This window comes from Macaca fascicularis, chromosome 11 (genome assembly GCF_037993035.2).
Source record: "Macaca fascicularis isolate 582-1 chromosome 11, T2T-MFA8v1.1".
Lineage (NCBI taxonomy): Eukaryota > Metazoa > Chordata > Mammalia > Primates > Cercopithecidae > Macaca > Macaca fascicularis.
Genome location: NC_088385.1, coordinates 136,073,428 through 136,094,697, shown reverse-complemented (window position 1 = coordinate 136,094,697; position 21,270 = coordinate 136,073,428). Strand labels below are relative to the sequence as shown.

At 49.9% G+C, this 21,270-nt stretch overlaps 1 protein-coding gene and 1 long non-coding RNA gene across 46 annotated transcripts in view; one reads left to right on the top strand and one right to left on the bottom strand.

Moving 5' to 3' along the window:
• Window positions 1–21,270, bottom strand: part of GLT1D1 (glycosyltransferase 1 domain containing 1) — a 150,821-nt gene that overhangs the window by 11,146 nt on the left and 118,405 nt on the right. For 29 of the 34 annotated variants that reach the window (XR_012420829.1, XM_074008405.1, XM_065525039.1 and 26 more), the window contains one exon: window positions 16,370–16,468. The exons of 4 other annotated variants lie outside the window; for them this stretch is intronic. Coding sequence is in view for 29 of the 30 variants with exons in the window: in XM_074008405.1 (XP_073864506.1) it covers window positions 16,370–16,468 (99 nt within the window). In the remaining variant the exon portion in view is untranslated. Of the gene's footprint in view, window positions 1–1,136; window positions 15,031–16,369; window positions 16,469–21,270 lie in introns of those variants that run through there. One more of the 34 variants, XM_065525028.2, reaches the window with a different exon arrangement.
• LOC102124964 (uncharacterized) overlaps window positions 1–21,270 on the top strand; it is a 53,827-nt gene that overhangs the window by 1,594 nt on the left and 30,963 nt on the right. For 4 of the 12 annotated variants that reach the window (XR_012420843.1, XR_012420844.1, XR_012420842.1 and 1 more), the window contains exons 2-4: window positions 850–1,136; window positions 16,319–18,259; window positions 18,542–20,587. This is a non-coding gene — a long non-coding RNA (uncharacterized lncRNA). Of the gene's footprint in view, window positions 1–849; window positions 1,137–16,318; window positions 18,260–18,541; window positions 20,588–21,270 lie in introns of those variants that run through there. The other 8 variants (XR_012420835.1, XR_012420833.1, XR_012420837.1 and 5 more) reach the window with 7 other exon arrangements.

Here is a 21,270-nt window from a genome sequence, read left to right as displayed (position 1 = left end):
AAAAAAAAAAAAAAAAAAAAAAGTTAGCCAGGTGTGGTGGCACATGCCTGTAATCCCAGCTACTGGGGAGGCTGAGGCAGGAGAACTGCTTGAACCCAGGAGGCAGAGGTTACAATGAACCAAGATCGTGCCACTGGACTCCAGCCTGGGTGACACAGTGAGACTCTGGGAAGGAAGGAAAGAAGGAAGGAAGGAAGGAAGGAAGGAAGGAAGGAAGGAAGGAAGGAGGGAGGGAGGGAGGGAGGGAGGGAGGGAGGGAGGGAGGGAGGGAGGGAAAGAAGGAAGGAAGGAAGGAGGGAAAGAAGGAAGGAGGGAAAGAAGGAAGGAGGGAAAGAAGGAAGGAGGGAGGGAGGGAGGGAGGGAAGGAAGGAAGGAAGGAAGGAAGGAAGGAAGGAAGGAAGGAAGGAAGGAAGGAAGGAAGGAAGGAAGGAAGGAAAGCAATGGCAGAGTTGGGCGAGGGGTGGGGGTTTTGGGGGATGCTCAGGCCACATTGAATTCTTGCCAGGGCCCCTGAGCAGCACACCTGGGTGATACTGCCATGGCTCACAAACCTGCAATCGGGGCCCACCCGCCAGCTCTGTCCATTTATACTAGCAGGTACCTGCTGATGGCCGGAGTCCTTGATGACACAGACATCCATGGACCCACTCAGTTTACAGAGGGCAAGCACTCTTGCTCCCTCCTACCTCGGCCAGAGCAATGCCCTCAGGCCACACTAACCCTGCATCATGCATTTCAGGAGCCGTGGAGCCCCGGGAATGGCAGGAATAAAACATGGGTTCTCTGGTGGTCAGTCACCCTGCCGTTATTTATCTAGGACTTGCACTGTTTTCCCTTCTCAAATAACAGCTCACCTTTGACCAGCACAGTCAGCCTCTGGTGTGCAAATGCCAGAAGGGAAAGGAGAATTTTACTGTCTCACCACCCTTAAGAAACCAAGAACCAGGATGGACTCGCCATGCATTTCTCTGCCCGACAGTGGCGACAGCTGAGCCCGCATAGCTTCTGGCACATGCCAGGCAACCGAGAGGCTGCAGAACTCTCTGGGCAGAGGGGCCTTTCGCAGAAAGGATACATCACGCCTGCATAAGTCCTGACAAGAACATTCTGGGAAAATAGGAGGCTGTCTCCAAATTGTAAGTTATGGGTATTTTTAATTTGTACGTTTTCAATTTTTCTATAAAGTGTTCATATAACATAAAACTTACTTTTAATTAAAAAGATCAGATTCCACTTATCCTAACACAGACAGTAGTATAATGGTTAAGAACACAGAAAGACATACCCTGATGCCATTATTATGCACTGCATGTCTGTCAAAATACGAACCTCCAAAATACATATACCTACTATGGACCCATGAAAATTAAAACCTACATTTAAAAAACACAGAAAGATGGGCCAGGCACAGTGGCTCACGCCTGTAATCCTGGTACTTTGGGAGGCTGAGGCGGGTGGATTGCGACGTCAGGAGTTCAAGACCAGCCAGCCTGGCCAACACAGTGAAACCCCATCTCTACTAAAAATACAAAAATTATCCAGGTGTGGTGGCGCGAGCCTGTAATCCTAGCTACTGGAGAGGCGGAGGCAGGAGAATCGCTTGAACCCAGGAGGCAGAGGCTGCAGTGAGCCGAGATTGTACAACTGCACTCCAGCCAATTTTGAGACTCCGTCTCAAAAAAAAACCCAAAACCAGAAAGGACAAATACTTCATAATTTTACCGATAGGCAGATTCTTAAAAAATCAACCTCATAGAAACAGAGCGGGAGGGCGGTTACCAGGGGCTGGGGGGCCGCAGGAGAGGAAATGAGGAGATATTGGTCAATGGTTCCAAAGTTTCAGTTAGAGGGTCACATTCTGAAAACCTATGGGGCAGCCTGGTGACTCTAGTGTACTTGAAAGTTGCTAAGTGAGTGGATCTTAAATATTCTCATTACAACAAAAAAGTATGTGTGGGGATGGAAATGTTTATTAGCTCGATTTAATCATTGCACAATTGATGCACCTAGCAAAACACTAAGTGGTATACCATACATGTCGACAATCTTTAAATTTGTCAATCAACCTTAACAAAGCTGAAAAGCACAGTATGAACCTCAGTGGCACCTTTTACCAGCTTCTGGGCCTTGAGGAAGTTAACTCCTCTGTGCCTGGTTTGCTCGTCTAGGAAATGGGGCTGGTAAGAGCTCATTTGTCATTGTGCAGGTTAAACAAGATAATCCACGCATAACATTTGTATCTGTAGAGCAAGCACTCAACAGATGCTAGCCATCTTCCTTATGACGGGTCTTGTTTTCTGTCTTTTTTTTCTCCCAGAACACGTTAGCCTCAGTCTTTGGGGATGAAAGGAGGAGCACCCAGTCATACGGTTGCTCCCCCGTTCTTCCCAGGCCACAATTCCCAGCCTCCCTCGCAGCGGGCGTGATGTGACCAGGTTGCAGCCAAGGGAGCATGAGCGGAGAGGGGCATGTGCTCCCTCCAGCCCAGGTCACACATACCTCCCATGGTGGACCCTGTCTTCTCTCTCCCCAGCAGCTACATACACACGGAGCTGCAGCCAGGACACGGAAGGAGCCAGGGCTCTGAGTGACCACACGGGCAGTGGTCACAGACCAAACAACCAGCTCTGGCCTCCAGGAGAGCAAGAAATAAGGTCTCCCAATGCTGCCCTCCTGAGGTGATGGGGTCCATTAGAGCAGCTGCCACTTCCTGTTGGCATGCTGGTCATCTCATGGCTTTGCTCCGAATGCAGCCCAGTTCCACTGCAGTCCAAGGTCCCCAAGGTACAGCTTGCTCATTCAGACACGTGGTAGCGACACTCTACAGAGATTCAGGGAACACCAGAGACCATGCTCCTGTATAAAGTGCAAACAACGGATTCTCCTGGCAAAACTCAAAGGAAAGTTGAGCTCACTAATGAGGAATGATGAGGGCAGTGGTGCACAGGAAGGGAGAGAGGAGGGGAGGGAGGGAGAGAAGAAGGGAGGGAGAAAGGAAGGGAGGAAGAGAGAGAGGGAGAAAGGGAGAGAGGAAGGGACAGAGGGCGGGATGGAGGGAGAAAGGGAGTAAAGAAGGGAGGAAGGGAGGGAATTAGGGAGGGAGGGAGAGAGGAAAGGAGGGAAGAAGGGAGGGAGAAATGGAGGAAGGAGGCAAGGGAGGAAGGGAGGGAGGTAGATAGGGAGGGAGGGAGAAAGAGGAAGGGAGAGTAGGAGAGAGGGAAGGAGAGAGTTAGGGAGGGAGGGAAGTTGAGAGGGAGGGAGGGAGGAGGAGGGGAAGAAGGAAGTCAGGAGGGAGGAAGGGAGAAAGGAAGGAAGGAGGGAGAGAAAGCAAAGAAAATGGGAGCAAAGAACAGATGAAGAAAAGGAGGGAAGAAGAAAGGAGGGAGATGAAGGAAGGAAAAAGGGAGGGAGAGAGGAAGGGAGGGCAAAAGAAAGACAATTTCTGAGCCAAAGGGATTTACATGGGATCTAAGCACCCAGGCAGAAGGCAATCCTGTCGTTTTGCCGCGTGGCACTCAGCACCAGTACCTGTGATTGGCATGAAACTGTCAGAGACTACTTGCTAGGCATGGGGATAAAATCTGACAGGTGCCAATGATTGGGCGGGATGACTGCTGTCATCTGCGACTTTGAAAAGAAAAAGTAAAGAGAGCAGTTAAGTACAACTGTGTGGCGTGCTGCATCGCTCACTATCAGATGAAAATAGCGAAATATGCCCTCTGGAAGGGTTGCCCCTTGTACGCTGGGGGCATAATCATCCCTTCCAGTACTCACTGAGCATCTAGTCCACACCAGGGTCCCTGCGAGGGAGAGCTGATGAGTAAACATGCCTGATTGCTGTCCTCGGGAAGCTTCCAGGCTGGGGACTGGGGTTCATAGATGGCGAAGAGTGCAGTGTATTCAGACACACGTGCAGGGACAGAGAAAACCCAAGTGGGAACCCCAGTAACACTGGGTGGCCAAGAAAAGTCCTTTCAGGGTGATTTCAACCAAGAAACAATTGAGGAGGCGCCCGCCGCGGGCGCAGCTCGGTTAGAGACCGAGGGTGAGCAGAACTCAGGTAGTGGACAGAGAAGCCTGGAACGAGGAGGGGGCAGCGCGGGCCGTGCAAGGCCTCAGAAGCCGGGGAAGAAGTGGCATTTTCTTCTAGGTCCAATGGGGAAGTCACCAGAGGGCCCTCAGCTGCGGGATAGAAGCGGACTTCTACTTGGTGCCTGTGGCTGCGGGGAGGGAGTGGGCGGGCTGGAAGGAGGAGGCTGCTGGAACAGCCCGGGCAGGAGCCCACAGCGCCTCGGTCGGGAGTGCAGTGGAGATGGGGTCCAGCTGCGTTTGGAGACAGAGCTCAGGAGAAGTGGGACAGATGGGAAGCAGGGCTCAGGGAAGAGAGCGCGGCGGGCTTGGGAGCCCCAGACCCAGGACGGTGTGCCCGGCCGCTTGTGCACGCACCTGCAACAAGCAGGGGCTGAGGCTCCAGGCAGGCGTCCCCCTGCGGCGTTATCCCTAAGGCTGCAGCCCACGGGGGTCCTCCACAGGACCCTGGCCCGGCTTCTACCAGTGCCAACAAGTCACCATCCTCCTCCTTCTGAATTCCAGGATACCCCAGAAACGGCCTTCGGAGTTGATTCCTACAGCAGTGTTGTTTTGATGCGAGGCAAGCACACCGCCTACCAGGGACTGCATTTGTCAGTGCTGGCACAGATCACCAGGAGGCCTCCAGGAAGCACACACAGGCAGAGGCAGAGGCAGGGGGAGGGGAGGGTCTCTCCATGCCTGGCCCCTCAACTATTCACAGTTCCCAGCTGGAGCCTGCGGGCTCACACTCCTGGCAGGTGCCCAGCAGGCTTTGCACAGCAACAGGTGCACCCACGCGAAGGCCCAGGAGATGGCGGAAAGCAAGTGTCAGGATGACGCAGAGATGCCTCCTCCTGTTCTCAGAAGTGGGGACTGAGCTCACAGAGGGAAGGAAGCTCTTCTCTCTCTCTGTATTTTCAGAGAATTCCAGACGCGATGCAAGCAGGATGCTCCCTGCTTGGTCAGGAGTGAGGCGGCCAGGAGGAGCCCCGAGGGCCTCCGCACCTTGGTGACAGCCCAGCATCCGTGTCTGAGCAGTGAGCCCCACCTCGTGGCTCACCCGCGTCCTGGTCCTGCTCGCTGCGCCGCAGCTCTGTGCACACTCAGCTTGGTGCACACCCAGCTCGGTGCATACCTGCCGCAGGGGCTGCGCAGTCAGCCAGGGGCTTTCCTTCCCACCTCATGCTGCATCCGGGGTATCTACACCCAGGGTGGGGCTCAGAAATGGTCCCTTCTGCCACGAACACAGACAGAATCAGGGTGAGAACAACTTTAGAAAACAGGTGGAAAACAGGAGAGAAGGGGAGGGAGGGAGACAGGGAGAGAGACAGAGAGACAGAGAGAGAGCAAGAGAGAGAGCTAGAGACTGAGATAGAGGTAGAAACAGAGACAGAGGAACAGACAACGAGACAGAAACAGAGACTGAAGGGGAGGAAGGCTACAGAAACAGAGACAGAGACAGACAAGGAGATGATGAGACAGGGGGAGAGGGAGAGAAAAAGGGAGGCACAGCAGGGAAGGGGAGGCACAGTGAGGAGGAGGTGCCAGGGCAGCAGCAGGGAAGGGAGAGAGCAGGGCCATTTGTGCTCCCGGCCTGAGCTCAGGCTCTGCAGTCAGACCCAGTTCTCACCCAGCTCCTCAACCCTCCCAACTGGCCCGAGGCAAGGGACCCACCGTCTCTAGCTCACTGGAGAATCTGTGTCCCTAACAATACACCAGCCTGGGCACCCAATCACAGCCCCCACACAGGCTGTCCCTACGCTGCTCCAGTGAGGTTTACATCTGTTGTCCTAGTATTACTATTATTATTATTATTATTATTTGAGACGATGTCTCGAACTGTCACCCAGGCGGGAGTGCAGTGGCATGATCTTGGCTCACTGCAACCTCCACCCTCTGGGTTCAAGTGATTCTCATGCCTCAGCCTCCTGAGTAGCTAGGATTACAGGCACCTGCCACCCTGCTCAGCTAATTTGTTGTATTTTTAGTAGAGACAGGGTTTTGCCATGTTGGCCTCGAACTCCTGACCTCAAGTGATCCACCTGCCTTGGCCTCCCAAAGTGCTGGGATGACAGTCGTGAGCCACTGTGCCCAGCCTGGTGTGCTTGTATTATTATTATTCCACTCTCAGATGCTTCCCAATATCGCACAATAAGCAATCAGGTCACACTACTTCCAAATCCACGTAAGTTTTGCATTAACCTCCAATTTAGTTCACACACGCTTTGCCCCACGTTTCCTCTAGGCTTAACTGGAAATCCAGTCAACGCAGCAGGGTCTCCATCTCGGATTTCATGCTGAGTACCTACTGTGTGCTGTCACTGGCTGGTGCTTACACATCCTGGATGCGTTTAATTTCCAAGAATTATAGACGTTATGTTAAAACATTTTTTAAAAATAAGAGAGAACTGATATTTTACGTAATGTTGGCCAGTCGCCTCCCCAAATCCATAAGTAGAACGTGACTGTAAGTGAGCGTGAGACAGGAATTACTCCCTGGGTTCGCAGTGCCCTGCACTGGGCGGAATCCTGCTGTGGGCTGGTCTCCGCAATTAAATATTAGTGCTTTCCATACTCCACGGCTTCCCCTAGTGCGCAGCACCGCAAGCCGTGAATGCGGTGGACTATTCTCCGTTTTTGTCCCAGGGGAAGAAAGAGGCAATGGTGCATGTGCCCTCCCTCAGCTATTCCCCAAAAAGAGGTCATTATCTCCACTCTCCCGAAGAAGCACCGAGCAGAGGACAGGAGAAGCGTCCAGGATCACTCAGCTCCCAAGTGCAAAACTTGAGATCTCAGCCCAGCCCTGCCTGAATGAAAGTTTGGAGGCTGATGTTTTCCCTAGGGCCTCACATTTCCCAAACGTTAAACTGTTGACTGACTATTAAAGCCATTAGTGTTTGAAGAAAAATAAGCTATCTTTAGTGGAAATGCCAGTCACATAGAACACTACAGCCAGAGCCCGACCCAGAATACCCACTGGACAAATGCTAGCTCTGGTCATCGTCATTATTCCAGAACTTACGTTTTTCTGTGCACCATTCAAACAGAACCTCCCAGCAAAATAGGTTTGAGCTACACTTTAAAAGTCTGACCCTGGGAGAGTGTATAGATTCAGTTTCTATTAAATGTCAAATGGATTTTAATTTCGAAGCTATAAAACAGAGCAATAAAATATCTAGGAAAATAGCTCAATACTTTTCTACTTCTTAAAAGGAGAAATAACAGGATTGTGGTGGTAATGAAAAATCAATCTTTAGTAGGTCTGGAAAGCTTTGCTTAAATTGAAGTTTTCCAGGGGTGAGGTATATAAAAATAGAGATTATTCTGTTCCTACCAGGGTTGAATATGCTTAATCATCATTTTTTTAAATGGTTTTTTATTCAGTTTGGTAGGCTGTCCTCATAAGCTCCCTAAGGCAAACTTCCCTCCAGATTCCCATTATCTTTGCGCCAAACGCTGCTACCCCCACCCCAGGACCCTGCGCTTCGCACTCACCTGTCAAACACACATTCAGTGCCGGGCGCTGCCCAGGTGTTGGGGCTGCGTGCGGAAGAGCACAAAACCCCCAGGTGAGGCCTCGCTCCCCCATTTTACAGTTGGGGAAATTGCTCTCCTGGATCTAACAGTCTGAGGGGTTTGGGGAGGAGGGTGTGGGGAGCAAGCCAGGACGGAAACAAGAAAATAAGATGGGGAAGGGTGGTGAAAAGAGGCTGCGGACTCAAGTTACCCGTGAGGGAGGAGCAGAGATGCCCACGTGGCCACAGAGCAGCAAAGGCAGAGTGGTAGGCAGCGGTTAGCTCAGGGACAGCTTGGTGGCCATCAGAAAAAGTCTGGCCTTTCTTCCAAGTGCAGCCGGCCACCCCTGGGGCATTTCAGGCAGGGGTGCTGGCTGGTCTGCACGCCCTCTCAGCTCAGCCCTGGCTCCCAGGAGCACTCTGCTGTCTCCTCCTCTCCAGTTGCACCAGGGACTCCTACTCCCAGCCCCTCATTGGATAGAGAAAGATGCAGTAGTTGCAGGGGAAACAAACAAGGTTTTCCCCAACAAGACCCTATGAATCCCCTTGAATGATCTTCCATCATCTCAAATGTGATGCATTAATTACCTGAAACAGTCCTCTTTCTGGAGGTCCCATCTCCGCCACTGTGAACACATTCTTTCCTCCTCCGCAGCCAGCTGCATTGGCACCACTGAAAACTCTTCCCCTGCCTTCTTCCTAGAGCTAGTTCTCTTTCTCTTTATTTCTGAGACAGGGTTTTGCTCTGTTACCCAGGCTGGAGTGCAGTGGCAAGATCTAGGCTCACAGCAACTTCCATCACCCAGGTTAAAGCGATCCTCCCACCTCAGCCTCCCCAGTAGCTGGGACTACAGGCATGAGCCACCACATCTGGCCAATTTATTTCTCTCTCTCTCTCTCTCTCTCTCTCTCTCTCTTTCTCTCTCTCTTTCTTTCTTTCTTTCTAGCAGAGACAGAACTTTCCCATGTTGCCCAGGCTGTTCTTGAACTCCTGAGCTCAAGCAATGTGCTTGCCTGAGCCTCCCAAAATGCTGGGATTACAGGCGTGAGCCACTGCGCCCGCCTCTGGGACTAGTCTTCTATTGCTGCATAACAAATAGCCACAAACTTGGGACTTAAAATGACACCCATGTGTTGTCTCATGGTTTCTGCAGGTCAAAATTCAGGCACAGACATGGCAGAGCTGACTTTTCAGCTCAGTGTCCCATGAGCCTGAGATCAAGGTGTGGGCTGGGCTGGGCTCCTGTCTGGAGCTTAGAGTCTTCCTTGAAGCTCACAAAGTTGTCGGCAGAATTCAGTTTCTGTGGTTGTAGGACCCAGGCCATCTTTCTCCCACTGGCTGTCAATCAGGGGTCGCCCCCAGCTCCTAGAGGCTGCCCAAAGTTCCTTGCCATATGGCTCCCCCCACAGGTCCCAGTCTCTCTGAATTCTTCTGTCCTTGGCCTCTAGATCTAAATTCAAAAGGCTCTGATGACGAGATCAGGCCCACACAGTTCATATCTTTGATTGATTCAAAGTCAACTGATTAGTTACCTTAATCACATCTGCAAAATCCCTCTTGCCACATAACCTACCACAACAGCCGAACACCAGGAGGCAGAGGCCACAGGGCATCTCAGAACTCTGCTCACCACACTCCCCTGTGCCCCATGCTCCTTACATCTGAGTTCCCTTTCACCTAGGCCATTCCTTCCCTAACACCTCCCACACTGCACTATGCCTAACTCTTCCAATGCATTGCACTCTCACACCCCTAAACTTTTGTCCAGGTGGCACCCGCTACTGTGAATGCCTTTCCCTGCCTAGGGAATCTCGTTCTTTGAGGCCCAGCTCAACATCCCTAGCAATCTCTTCACACTAATAACACAACATGCCAGGGTGACGAGGCTCCACGTCTGGCTCTGACACTTACTAGTTAATTGGGCTTCTCTATGCCTCAGTTCCCCCACTGGTCCAACGGTGATTATGAAGGTGTTGGCATCATAGCATCACTGTGACAGCTCATGGAGTCCATCCATGTAAAGCAGCGGGAACCATGTCCATCACGGGGTGAACATTTGACAAGGGGTCATATTGTGGGGTGAATGTTTGTGTCTCTGCAAATTCATACGCTGAACGGCTCACCCCCAAGGGGACGGCAGGAGGTGAGGTCTTTGGGAGGTGACTGGGTCATGAGGATGGAAAGACTGGTGTCTAACGTACTGTTTTGAGACAGGGTCTCACTCTGTCACCCAGGCTAGAGGACAGCCATGCCATTATGGCTCCCCTGTAGCCTCCACCTCTCAGGCTCAAGTGATCCTCCCATCCCAGCCTCTCGAGTAGCTGGGATTACAGGCATCTGCCACCACCCCCAGATAATATTTTACTTTTTTTGTAGAGACAGGGTTTCTCCATGGTGGCCAGGCTGGCCCCAAACTCCTGGGCTCAAGCAATCTGGCCTCCCAAAGTGCTGGGATTACAGGCATGAGCCAGCACAACTGGCCGAGATTAGTGTCCTTATAAAAGGGACCCCAGAGAACTGTCTTGGCCCTTCCACCATGTGAGGACACAGGAGAAGACAGCTGTCTATCAGGTGCCCATCTTGGATTGCAGCCTCCAGGACTGTGAGAGATAAATGTTTGTTGCCTAAGTCCCCAGTCTATGGTGTTCTGTTACCACAGCCGGAACAGACGAAGACAGGTGTCACTCGTGACGGGCCGACAATGCAGAGGGCACGCTACCTGATGCTATGCTCTGCCATCTGCGCACCACCCACAGCCTACTGTGCATTCCTGAGGACTTGCACCCTTTCTGTTTCATTTCTTCACCTCCAGGACCTAGCTCAGTGCTGGGAATATAGTAAGAACTCCATAAAACTCTCTGCCTAACATGCCTGTGCACGATAGGAGCCAACACACGTTAATTTTCACGTAGAGAGAGAAAAAAACACCTTTTTGCTTTTGTTTTGAGATGGAGTCTCACTCTCACCCAGGCTGGAGTGCAATGGTGCTCACTGCAACCTCCACCCCCCAGGCTCAAGCAATTCTCCTGCCTCAGCCTCCTGAGTAGCTGGGATTACAGGCACCCGCCACCACGCCCAGCTAATTCTTGCATTTTAGTGGAGACAGGGTTTCACCATGTTGCTCAGGCTAGTCTCAAACTCCTGACCTCAAGTGATCCACCCACCTCGGCCTCCCAAAGTGCTGGGATTATAGGTGTGAGCCACCGCACCTGGCCTCCCACTGTCGTTTTATCACATCAAGTCCTTCCTATTTTCTGGCCCGTACGACCCTGGAATCAACCCCACTCCACTCCCCAACCCACAGCAGGCCCTCCTGCGACAGCTGACACCTCTTCTGTCTGGAGTGAAGAGGACACTGATGGCCAGAGGCAGCCCTGACCAGACGTCACCTTTGATGTGTCCTCCTCGGGTAACCCCCTGTCGTTGGTGTGCACAGTGTACTCTGGCTGAGTTACATTTCTCATTTGTCAGTGGAAAAGGGGTATCCTTGATCCAGAGCAGAGCTCACAGGCTGGCAGTAAATCTCCGCACAAATGTGTAACTAGGTCCCTATCATGTCTAAAAGAATCATTTTGGCTGGGCACAGTGGCTCACACCTGTAATCCCAGCACCCTGGGAGGCCAAGGCGGGCAGATCATGAGATCAGGGTTCAAGACCAGCCTGGCCAATAAGGTAAAACCCTGTCTTTACTAAAAATACAAAACTTAGCGGGCATGGTGGCGCACACCTGTTGTCCCAGCTACTCGTGAGGCTGAGACAGAATAATCGCTTGAACCCCGGGAGGCCAAGGTTGCAGGGAGCCAAGATCACACCACCGCACTCCAGCCTGGGCTGGATGGAGAGAGACTCCATCTCAAAAAAAAAAAAAAAAAAGGAATCATTTTAGAATTTGACTGAGTTGTCTACATTTATAAATTGGTAATACCCACATAAGAATCAGACTTTCAGCCGCTCTTCAACAGCAGCAAGGGCTACAGGTCTGACCCGAGGGTCCCTACGGTTGTACCTGACCAGGCCACTTCACCCCCTGCATACCTGTGTGCCCTCCAGACACCTAAGCTTGAACCTCCTGCCTGGCACAGGCCACGCTGTGTTCGACTCCCTCCACTCGTTCCTTGCCCACATCTGTTTGTCAGCAAGTCTTTCCCCAAAGACCTCACTGCTGCTGCCCAGGCTAATTGATGCACTGCTATAACCATTGCTGGTGTCTTAGTCCTGTTCCTTCTTAGACGAGATGTGAATATTCGTTCAAAGACTCTGGACATTGTGTCTGGACCCAGAGCTAGCCCTGCAGGTCTGCAACAGATAGCTAGGAGAACGTGTGACTGCCCCGATCCCACCATACAAGACAGCTCACTCCACCCTCGAAGGCATGACGTGTGTGACCCCTCACTGGAGCGCATACACACGGGGCCGCCGTAGGACTCAAGTGCTGGGAAGGGAGGAGGGGCACGGGGCACACACACAAGGCCATCGTAGGACACAACTGTCAGCAAGGGTGGAGGGGGACAGAGTCCTGGTTACCAAAAAAACTGCCTGACCCACAGAATGTGTGTTATGGTTTCCAAAAAAAAGGTCACATTTCTTTTCCTTTTGTTGGTTTAGTTTTCATGATGGTTAATTTTATGTGTCAGTGTGCCTGGGCTGAGGGATGTCCAGATGGCTGGTGACGCCTTATTTCTGGGTGTGTGTGTGAGGCTGTTTCTGGAAGAGATTAGCATTTGAATCTGTGAACTTAAGAGGGAAGCTGCACCCTCAGCAATGCAGGCCAGCACCATCCAATCGGAATAGAACGAGAAGGCGGAGGAAGGGAAATCTTCCTGCTTCTTGAGCTGGGACATCCATCTTCTTCTGCACAGAGACACCTGAGCTCCTGAGTCTCAGCCTTTCAGACTCCAAGAATGTACGATATTCATCTTCCTTTGCCTGCCTTATTCCACTTACTATAATTTCGTCCAGTTCCAGCCATGTTGCCATAAGTGACACAGCTCCTTCTTTTTGTGGCTGAATAGTACTCCACCGGGTATATGTACCACATTTTCCTCACATATTCATCTGCTGATGGACACTTAGGTTGAGTCCATACCTTGGCTATTGTGAACAGTGCTTTGATAAACATAGAGGTGCAGGTGTCTCCTCCATATGCTGGCCTCCTTCTTTTGGATTCACACCCCTGATTCTTGGGCCCTTTAGCCTCGTACTGAATCGTACCACTGGCTTTCCTGCATCTCCAGCTTGCAGACAACAGATAATGGAACTTTCTGGCTTCCATAATCATGTCAGCCAATTGCTATAAGAAATCTCCTCACATATTTATATATATCTCCTACTGGTTCTGTTTCTCTGGGGAACCCTGACTAATACCATTTTATAAAAGATTCACAAAATGAAGAGAATAAGGAATGCCCATTAACAGTCACCCACATCCTTTACTGTATGTAAAATCAGTTTTCTGTTTTGAAAAATAGTTAACTGGGGTATTAAACGTATAGTCTAACATGTTGAACTTCATCTTTTTACACCGGCTTTCTTTACATTCTCAATTAGAAAATAAAAGTGAATGCAGAACTACTAACTGCACATTTAACACTGATTTGAATAGCAAGCATGGTAAAATATACTCCATATGTGTACATAACTAAGGCTGCCGCTCTGACATGGACATTCCTTCTTAAAAAATGGAATGCAGGTTCCAACGCATATGGAAATCCTTATTTATTTATTTATTTATTTATTTATTTATTTAATTTTTGAGACACCCAGCTCTGTCACCCAGGCTGGAGTGCATTGGTGCAATCTCGGCACAATCTTGGCTCACTGCAACCTCCACCTCCTAGGTTCAAGTGATTCTCCTGCCTCAGCCTCCCGAGTAGCCAGGGTTACAGGCACCCGCTACCACACCTGGCTAATTTTCATATTTTTAGTAGAGACAGGGTTTTGCCATGTTTGCCAGGCTTGTCTCGAACTCCTAACCTCTGGCAATCCACCCACCTCAGCCTCCTAAAGTACCGGGATTACAGGCGTGAGCCACCGTGCCCGGCCTCATATTTAACATTAATCTTGCCAACACTGGCAACCCACTAGTGGTTCCTTTCATGTGAGTTTCTTAGTCCAGATTCATAGAACCATAGTCCCTGACTTATTTAAAATGCATATTGTTTTTAAAGCAACAGCTCCTACCCCGTGCTAGGTAAAACTGGAAGGAGACTGTAAAGAAAACCAAACTAAACCAGGTGCGACATCCATGTCTAGCGCACTCTTTCAACATGTGCTAAGAATCGCAGCCTCCCCCAACATAAAACCACAAGAGTTTGATTTTTTTTAACGTCTTTTGTGAAATGAACATGAAAGTGCTGGAATCAAAATAAGTCTGCAACTAGACTCCCTGAGTGCTGCAGAGTTGTGTCTGATGGCTCACAGGAAGCCGGTAACTCGCAGAAATGACCTGAATACATCGGAGGCACGATAGTGATTTGCAAACATTAAACGCAATATCTTACAAGAGGTTGTGTGAAATAGGAAGAGCCAAACTGCTTTCATTCTCCTGTTCAGCCTAATATATCCACTTATAAGGGATTGCTATTCAGACTTTCACTGATAAAGTTGGAGTGCTTTCTTTGGTCCTTTGAAATTGAGCTATAAAGTAAACAGACGTTGCCTTTTGGGAGACGGAAAAAAAAAAAAATCCAGAACACTTTGCCAGAGTGGAGATTAATATTCACTGACCTGAAGCTTGGCTGGAGTTGATTTTGAGAGATATAGAGTATGGTAAAAAGCAATAAGCCTTTGTTTGGAGAATCAACAAGTAACTACTGAAAACTCTTCCTATCTGGATATTATTTGGGCTTTTAGATATTACTATCAAAAGAGAAGCCTTCAGTGCTACCTACGCCTTTTGTAGACAATAACAGACAAATGCCTGGGTCCCACCTTTGCTATTTCCTTCCCCTTCCCGGGATGGTCAGTGCATTCATTCAGGACTTGCTGATACCTCACGACTTGCAATCTCTATCCCCACCCCCCTGCCACCCCCCACCCCCCTGCCACCCCCCACCACCCACTGCCCCATGAAGCTTTCATGTTGTTTGTGCTGGAATTTGTTTACAACTCTGTGAGAAGCAGGCAGTGAAAAGCATGACACGTCATCACACTACAGAAAGGGAGAGTGAACTTGAATTAAACATCTGCTGCAGGAAATCTTAAAAACTGAATATTCAAGTATTTGAGTTTTCAGTTTTGAAGCATAGCTTTCTGGATTTTGGAAGAGCATATGTGCTTTAATAAAGACGGTTAGTAGTAGAAGCTAATATTTTTTTAAGAAGCTAATTTTCGCTGAACGTGGTGCTCATGCCTATAATCCCAGTACTTCAGGAGGCCAAGCAGGTGGGTCACTTGAGGCCAGAAGTTTGAGACCAGCCTGGGCAAAAAGGCGAGATCCTGTCTCTACAAAAAATAAACAAAATTAGCCAGGTGTGGTGGCGCATGTCTGTAGTCCTAGCTACTTAGGAGGCTGAGGTGGGAGGATCGCTTGAGCCCAGAAGGTCAAGGCTGTAGTAAGCCATGATCACACCACTGCACTGTGTCTGGGCTACACAGTGAGACCCTGTCTCAAAAAAAAAAAAAAAAAAAGATTTTTATTTACTAGGGATATGAAGTGACAATGCCTTCCTTTTTTTTTTTTGAGACAGGGTCTCACTCTGTTGCCCAGACACAGTGCAGTGGCGCGATCTTGGTCCACTGTAACCTCCCTCTCCCGGGTTCAAGTGATTATCCTGCCTCAGCCTCCGAGTAGCTGGAATTACAGGCATGCACCACACCCAGCATTTTTTTTTTTAAATCTTTTTAGTAGAGACAGGGTTTCACCATGTTGCCCAGGCTGGTCTCAAACTCGTGACCTCAAATGATCCTCCCACCTCAGCCTCCCAAAGTGCTGGGATTACAGGCGTGAGCCAGTGCACCACTGCACCCAGCCAACACCTTCCCTTTTGATAACACTGGTGTTTAGTGAGCTCTGGGCATGTGTCGTGCGCACCGCTAAAGCTCTGCCATGAACGCATTCAGCGCATGTCACAACTCTAAGAGGCAGGTGTTACGATAAGCTTCACTTATCCGGAAGGCAAAGTGGGGCTTGGAGACTCGGCCAGGGTCACTCTCTGCAGGAGGCACTCTGGGTGTCGGATGCAGCAGGCTAACCCTGGAGGACGAATCCCCAGAACCATCTGTGGCCCCCTACACTGGGCAATACCTTTCCATGCTCCTGGGAGGTGATGGCACACGTGTGTACCCCAGAAGTCACCGGATAACCAGCTAAATCAAGGGACAGGTACATGGCCCTTTCTTCTATTTCCCGATGTACACACATGTTCATGTATTTACGCAGGAACCCTGCATAGTTTGTGCATTTGTTTCAAGGAATGAAAAGTGATCACATAAGCTCTCGTCCTCTGAAAGCCAGCAGATGTTCCATAAATACAAGGTTGTATCTGAGACTACCCATTTCAGAAATCAGAAATCCAGACATCTCAGAGGTGACGTATCTTTCCCAGCTCTGGACAGCAACTTGGCAACAGAATCAAGAATGGAACTCAATGCTCCTGTTCCCTAGGCTTCTGCTAGTGGCACACGCAGGCAGCTGCCCAGGTGATAACAGAAGACAGCACGCTTTCTGCAGGGCTCTGGCTAGGACAGGAATACTGAGCGCTAACAGAAAGACTCTCTCCATTAAACACAGGAAAACTATTCAGACGAGGTGAGTGAATGGAGGGAAAGAACTTTTCTTTACCTGAGGATTGGAAAACAGTAGCCCTGTGACTTCATGCTTCACCACGGCAGCATTCCCGGGGATGTTCCTGGCCAGCACCGGAACTTCTAAATCCATCGCCTGGAGGAGACAGGAGGAAAGGGGGCAGAAGGCAGTCATTTCAAGAGCCTCTGCGGCAAGGTGAGCCAGTGTGGGGCGGAGTCACTTCTTGGGTTAACTGGACCTCTGGCACCTCACAAAAAATACGCCTTGCCAAAATGAGATCCCAATCTCAATAGCACGTTTGAAAATACATCTCAATTTTAATTACTTACTATGTTTGGAAGCTCTGAAACACTATATACTGTAATCGCTTCTCTGACATAATTATTGCAGTGTCACAAAGAAGCCCTTCTCTCTGAATGCTCATTTGATACCTGTTCACCGACCACCTGGAGGATGTGTTTTTAATCACCATCGTCTCTTTCCCTGAGGGAGAGAAGGGAATTTCCTTCCAGCACAGGCAAGGGAGTATGAATGCCACAAAAACCAAACTCAGCTCTCTGGCATGCAGACAAAAGGAAAAGGAAAACGATTTATCCTTCCGATGAGTCACGAAGCCGACTTTCCATTTCCGAAGGTCTGGAGATAGGCACCTGATACCCCACAGCCTGGCAGCAGCTAGCAGCTGGGCCACAAGACGACAGCCCGACAGCACAGCGTGCAGCCCTGGCCCCGCCTGCCCGGACAGGAGGCATTTTGCGAGTTCTCTTTCTACAGTGCTCAAAGCTCAGTGATGTCAGGTCGAAAGGAAACAGAAGCCAACTTCAAGGGGATCCCACTGACCACGGCAGGACAATTTTGCAACTTCAAAAAGAATGACTGTAACAGATGGTAACACACTAAATTTCAAAAATACCTGATTCCCTGGTGATGAGAGGGAAATGAAAGGAAAGAGGAGGAGGAGGAAGAGGAAAAGTAGGAGGAAGAAAAGGGAAGGCTCTTCTCTGCAGAAGAATCTGCGCGTATACTAAGTGTAGATAGAAGAGCAGAATTAGAAAATCATCACACTGTAACCCCCAGTGTAATAAGTGATTCAGGCAAGGATTGGGGATCAACAGTGGATCCCAGTGGATCCGGATCAAATCCGTTAAGTAAAAGGTCATCAGGAAACAGGATGGTCTCCGACTTACAATGATTCCACTTAAGATTTTCTGACTTCATGGTGCTGCAAAAGCAACACATGTTCAGTAAAAACCATATTTCAGCAACAATATAACCATTCTGTTTTTCACTTTCAGTACAGTATCCAATAATATCTTCCATAAGATATTCAACACTTTATTATAAAATAGTTTCATGTTAGACGATTTTGCCCAACTGTAGGCAAACGCAAGTCTTCTGAGCATATTTAAGGTCACCTAGGCTGAGCTATGATACTTGGTAGTTTACGGGTATTTAACGCATTTTCAACTCACAGTATTTTCTTTTTTTTGAGACAGAGTCTCACTCTGTCGCCCAGGCTGGAGTGCAGTGGCACGACCTCAGCTCACTGCAAGCTCCGCCTCCCGGGTTCACGCCATTCTCCTGCCTCAGCCTCCCGAGTAGCTGGGACTACAGGTGCCCGCCACCTCACCCGGCTAGTGTTTTGTACTTTTAGTAGAGACGGGGTTTCACTGTGTTAGCCAACTCACAGTATTTTCAACTTGTGATGGGTTTATTGGGAGGCAGCCCATCATAAGGTGAGGAGCATCTGTGTTCCCAAAACCCAAAGCACCACTCCACGGATGACTTATCAGTCACAGAGAAGAGGTAAGGCTTCACAATGGAGCCATCTGTCACCAACAGCAGGAAGAGCTGACCGATGTGTCTCCCGTTTGACGTGGTGGGAAGCACACATCACCTGCGTGGAGTCCCAGCTGGAGGTGGGAGGTAAATCCAACCCCAAGGAATGCATCAGCCCAATCTATCTGTGTGTTCTCTAGGACAACTGACCAGGGCCCTTCAGAGGGTTCGACGTCATGGAGAGCTATGGGGAGCTGGGCTGGGGGACACTAAAGAGACACAAAGCCAAATGCAATGCATGAATGTTGTGTGGATCCTGCCTGAAAAAAAAAAAAAATACAACACCGAGGGAATTACGCATGGAGTGCATATCCAGTGATGTAATTTGACTAACACTGAATTTTCTCAGGCGTGCTCATGTCTTCCCAGGTGCAGGAGAGGACACCTGTTCCTCAAAGTTTCAGAGAGAAATATTAGCTGTGCTGTGATCAACCACCGTCTTTCAGATGATCTGGCAAAAGAGAGAGAGAGGAAGAGAGTGTATGTGTATGGAGAGAGACGGGGGAGAGGAAGAGGAAGCAGGAGGATGAACGTGGGTGAAAGGTACACAGGTATTCGCTGCACCATTCTTTCAGTTATTCTATAGATTTTACACTTTTTTGAAGTAAACAAATGATAACATTTGTAAGGGAAGCTCTGAAGCTGATCGGCCTGGGTGTGAATCCTGGTTCCACTAGATACTACTCGCACCATCTTGGGTCAACATCTCAACCTCCCCCAACTGTTTGACTGTTTCCCCTGAGGTAAAACAGAGATAAAAGTATCTCCTTCATAAGGGTAGTGGGGAAGATTAAATAACCTTTTTTGCGGGGGAAGGGGGCACAGGGTCTCACTCGGTTGCCCAGGCTGGAATGCCGTGGCTCAATCTCAGCTCACTGCAACAATCGCCTCCTGGGCTCAAGCAATCTTCCCACCTCAGCCTCTCTAGTAGCTGGGACTACAGGCACATGCCACCATCCTCAGCTAATGTTTTTTAAAAATTTTTGTAGTGATGGGGTCTTGCTATGTTTTCCACACTCATCTGAAACTTCTATGATCAAGCAATTCATCCACCTTGGCCTCCCAAACTGTTGGAATTACAGGTGTGAGCCACCGTGCTTGTCCAGATTAAATGGCTTAATACTACAGAATTTACATCTGTCTCTGGGCATTGTTATAACTGCAAATGAGACTATAGTAGCAGATGGGCTTCCTACCTGACTCAGTAAGTTTTATAGAGCATAGTGACCTGTCCTAGGTCTTGAGAATGCACTTCACAACCATAAATCCCAAGTAAAAAACAGGTGACCTTAGAACCAGACATCGAGATAAAGTAAATTAAAATTATATTAAAGCTATATTAGGCCGGGTGCAGTGGCTCACGCCTGTAATCTCAGCACTTTGGGAGGCCAAGGTGGGCAAATTACCTGAAGTCAGGAGTTCAAGACCAGCCTGGTGAACATGGTAAAACCCCATCTCTACTAAAAAGACAAAAATTAGCCAGGCCTGGTGGCGTGTGCCTGCAATACCAGCTACTTGGGAGGCTGAGGCAGGAGAATCACTTGAACCTGGGAGGCAGAGGTTGCAGTGAGCCGAGATTGGCTATTGCACTTCAGCCTGGGCAACAAAAGTGAAACTTTGTCTCAAAAAAAAAAAAGAAAGAAATTTCCCTTTTTAGCCTCCCCCTCCCCACCCCACACCCCCGCCCAGGGACCTCATTCTCACTTGATTACCTCTCTCTCCAAATACATTCCTATTCTGAGACGCCGGGGCGAGGACTTCAACACAGGCATTTGGGGAGGGGCCACCGTTCAGCCCACGCCACCATGGAGCCTCCCTGAGCACATCCCCACCGCCCACTGTCCCGTCTGCTGCTGCACTTCCCCCTCAGCACGTCCTAAAGTTCTCTGTTCACTCTTCCCTTTGCCTGCTTCCCGCCCGTCTCCCAGCTCTTCTTTCAGTGCCTCACAAGGACATGGGCTCCACGATAACAAGGCCCTTTAGCGTCCGTCCGCTGCAGCGTCTCCAGAGCCTGGCAGACCCGGCACTCTGCCCACTTCTGCGGAATGACAGAAGGCATGAACATACTCATCCCATCTGACGGTGCACGGCGCAAGGGGAGACGCAGGGAAGGATTCCACACCGTGGAGGGCACGGCCCTGCCTGCAAGGAAAACCGCAGTTCAGCAGAAAAGGCGCCATGCAACCCGCTCACGACGTTGTGAAATGAACAGAGGGCAAAGAGACTTCAGTGGAATCTGAGGGTTGCACATTTACAGAAACCTAGTTCTGAAGTCACCTCTTGAGAAACCAACAAAAAGTGCCTTTAACAAAGGAGACGTCTTAAGGAGAGGAGAACTCCCGGACAATGGCGACGGCGTGCAGCTGGGCCTGACAGGTGCGGAGACGGCGGTGCCTGGGCGGACGGCGCACGGAGGTGAGTGTGCTCGTCCTCAGAACGTGCCCCGTGAGTCCACAGGGGGGCGCCGTGCGTGACTCACAGGCTCGGGACAGAAAGCAGCTCAGAGCCGGTGTCAGGGATCCCACTCTGGAACTAAGACGAATGAAACGTCAGGATCCGGCCGGGCGCGGTGGCTCAAGCCTGTAATCCCAGCACTCTGGGAGGCCGAGACGGGCGGATCACAAGGTCAGGAGATCGAGACCATCCTGGCTAACACGGTGAAACCCCGTCTCTACTAAAATATACAAAAAAACTAGCCGGGCGAGGTGGCGGGCGCCTGTAGTCCCATCTACTCGGGAGGCTGAGGCAGGAGAATGGCGGGAACCCGGGAGGCGGAGCTTGCAGTGAGCTGAGATCGGGCCACTGCACTCCAGCCTGGGCGACAGAGCCAGACTCCGTCTCAAAAAAAAAAAAAAAAAAAAAGAAATGTCAGGATCCAAGGGGCACCTGACACCTTCGTGTTTGAACTTAATTGATTAGAAAAAAAAACCTGGCAAGCAAAAATTGCCTACATTTACAGTGCACAACATGATGGGTTTTTGTTTTGTTTTGTTTTGTTTGAGATGGAGTCTCGCTCTGTCACCCAGGCTGGAGTGCAGTAGTGTGATCTCAGCTCACTGCAACCTCCGCCTACCAGGTTCCAGCAATTCTTCTGCCTC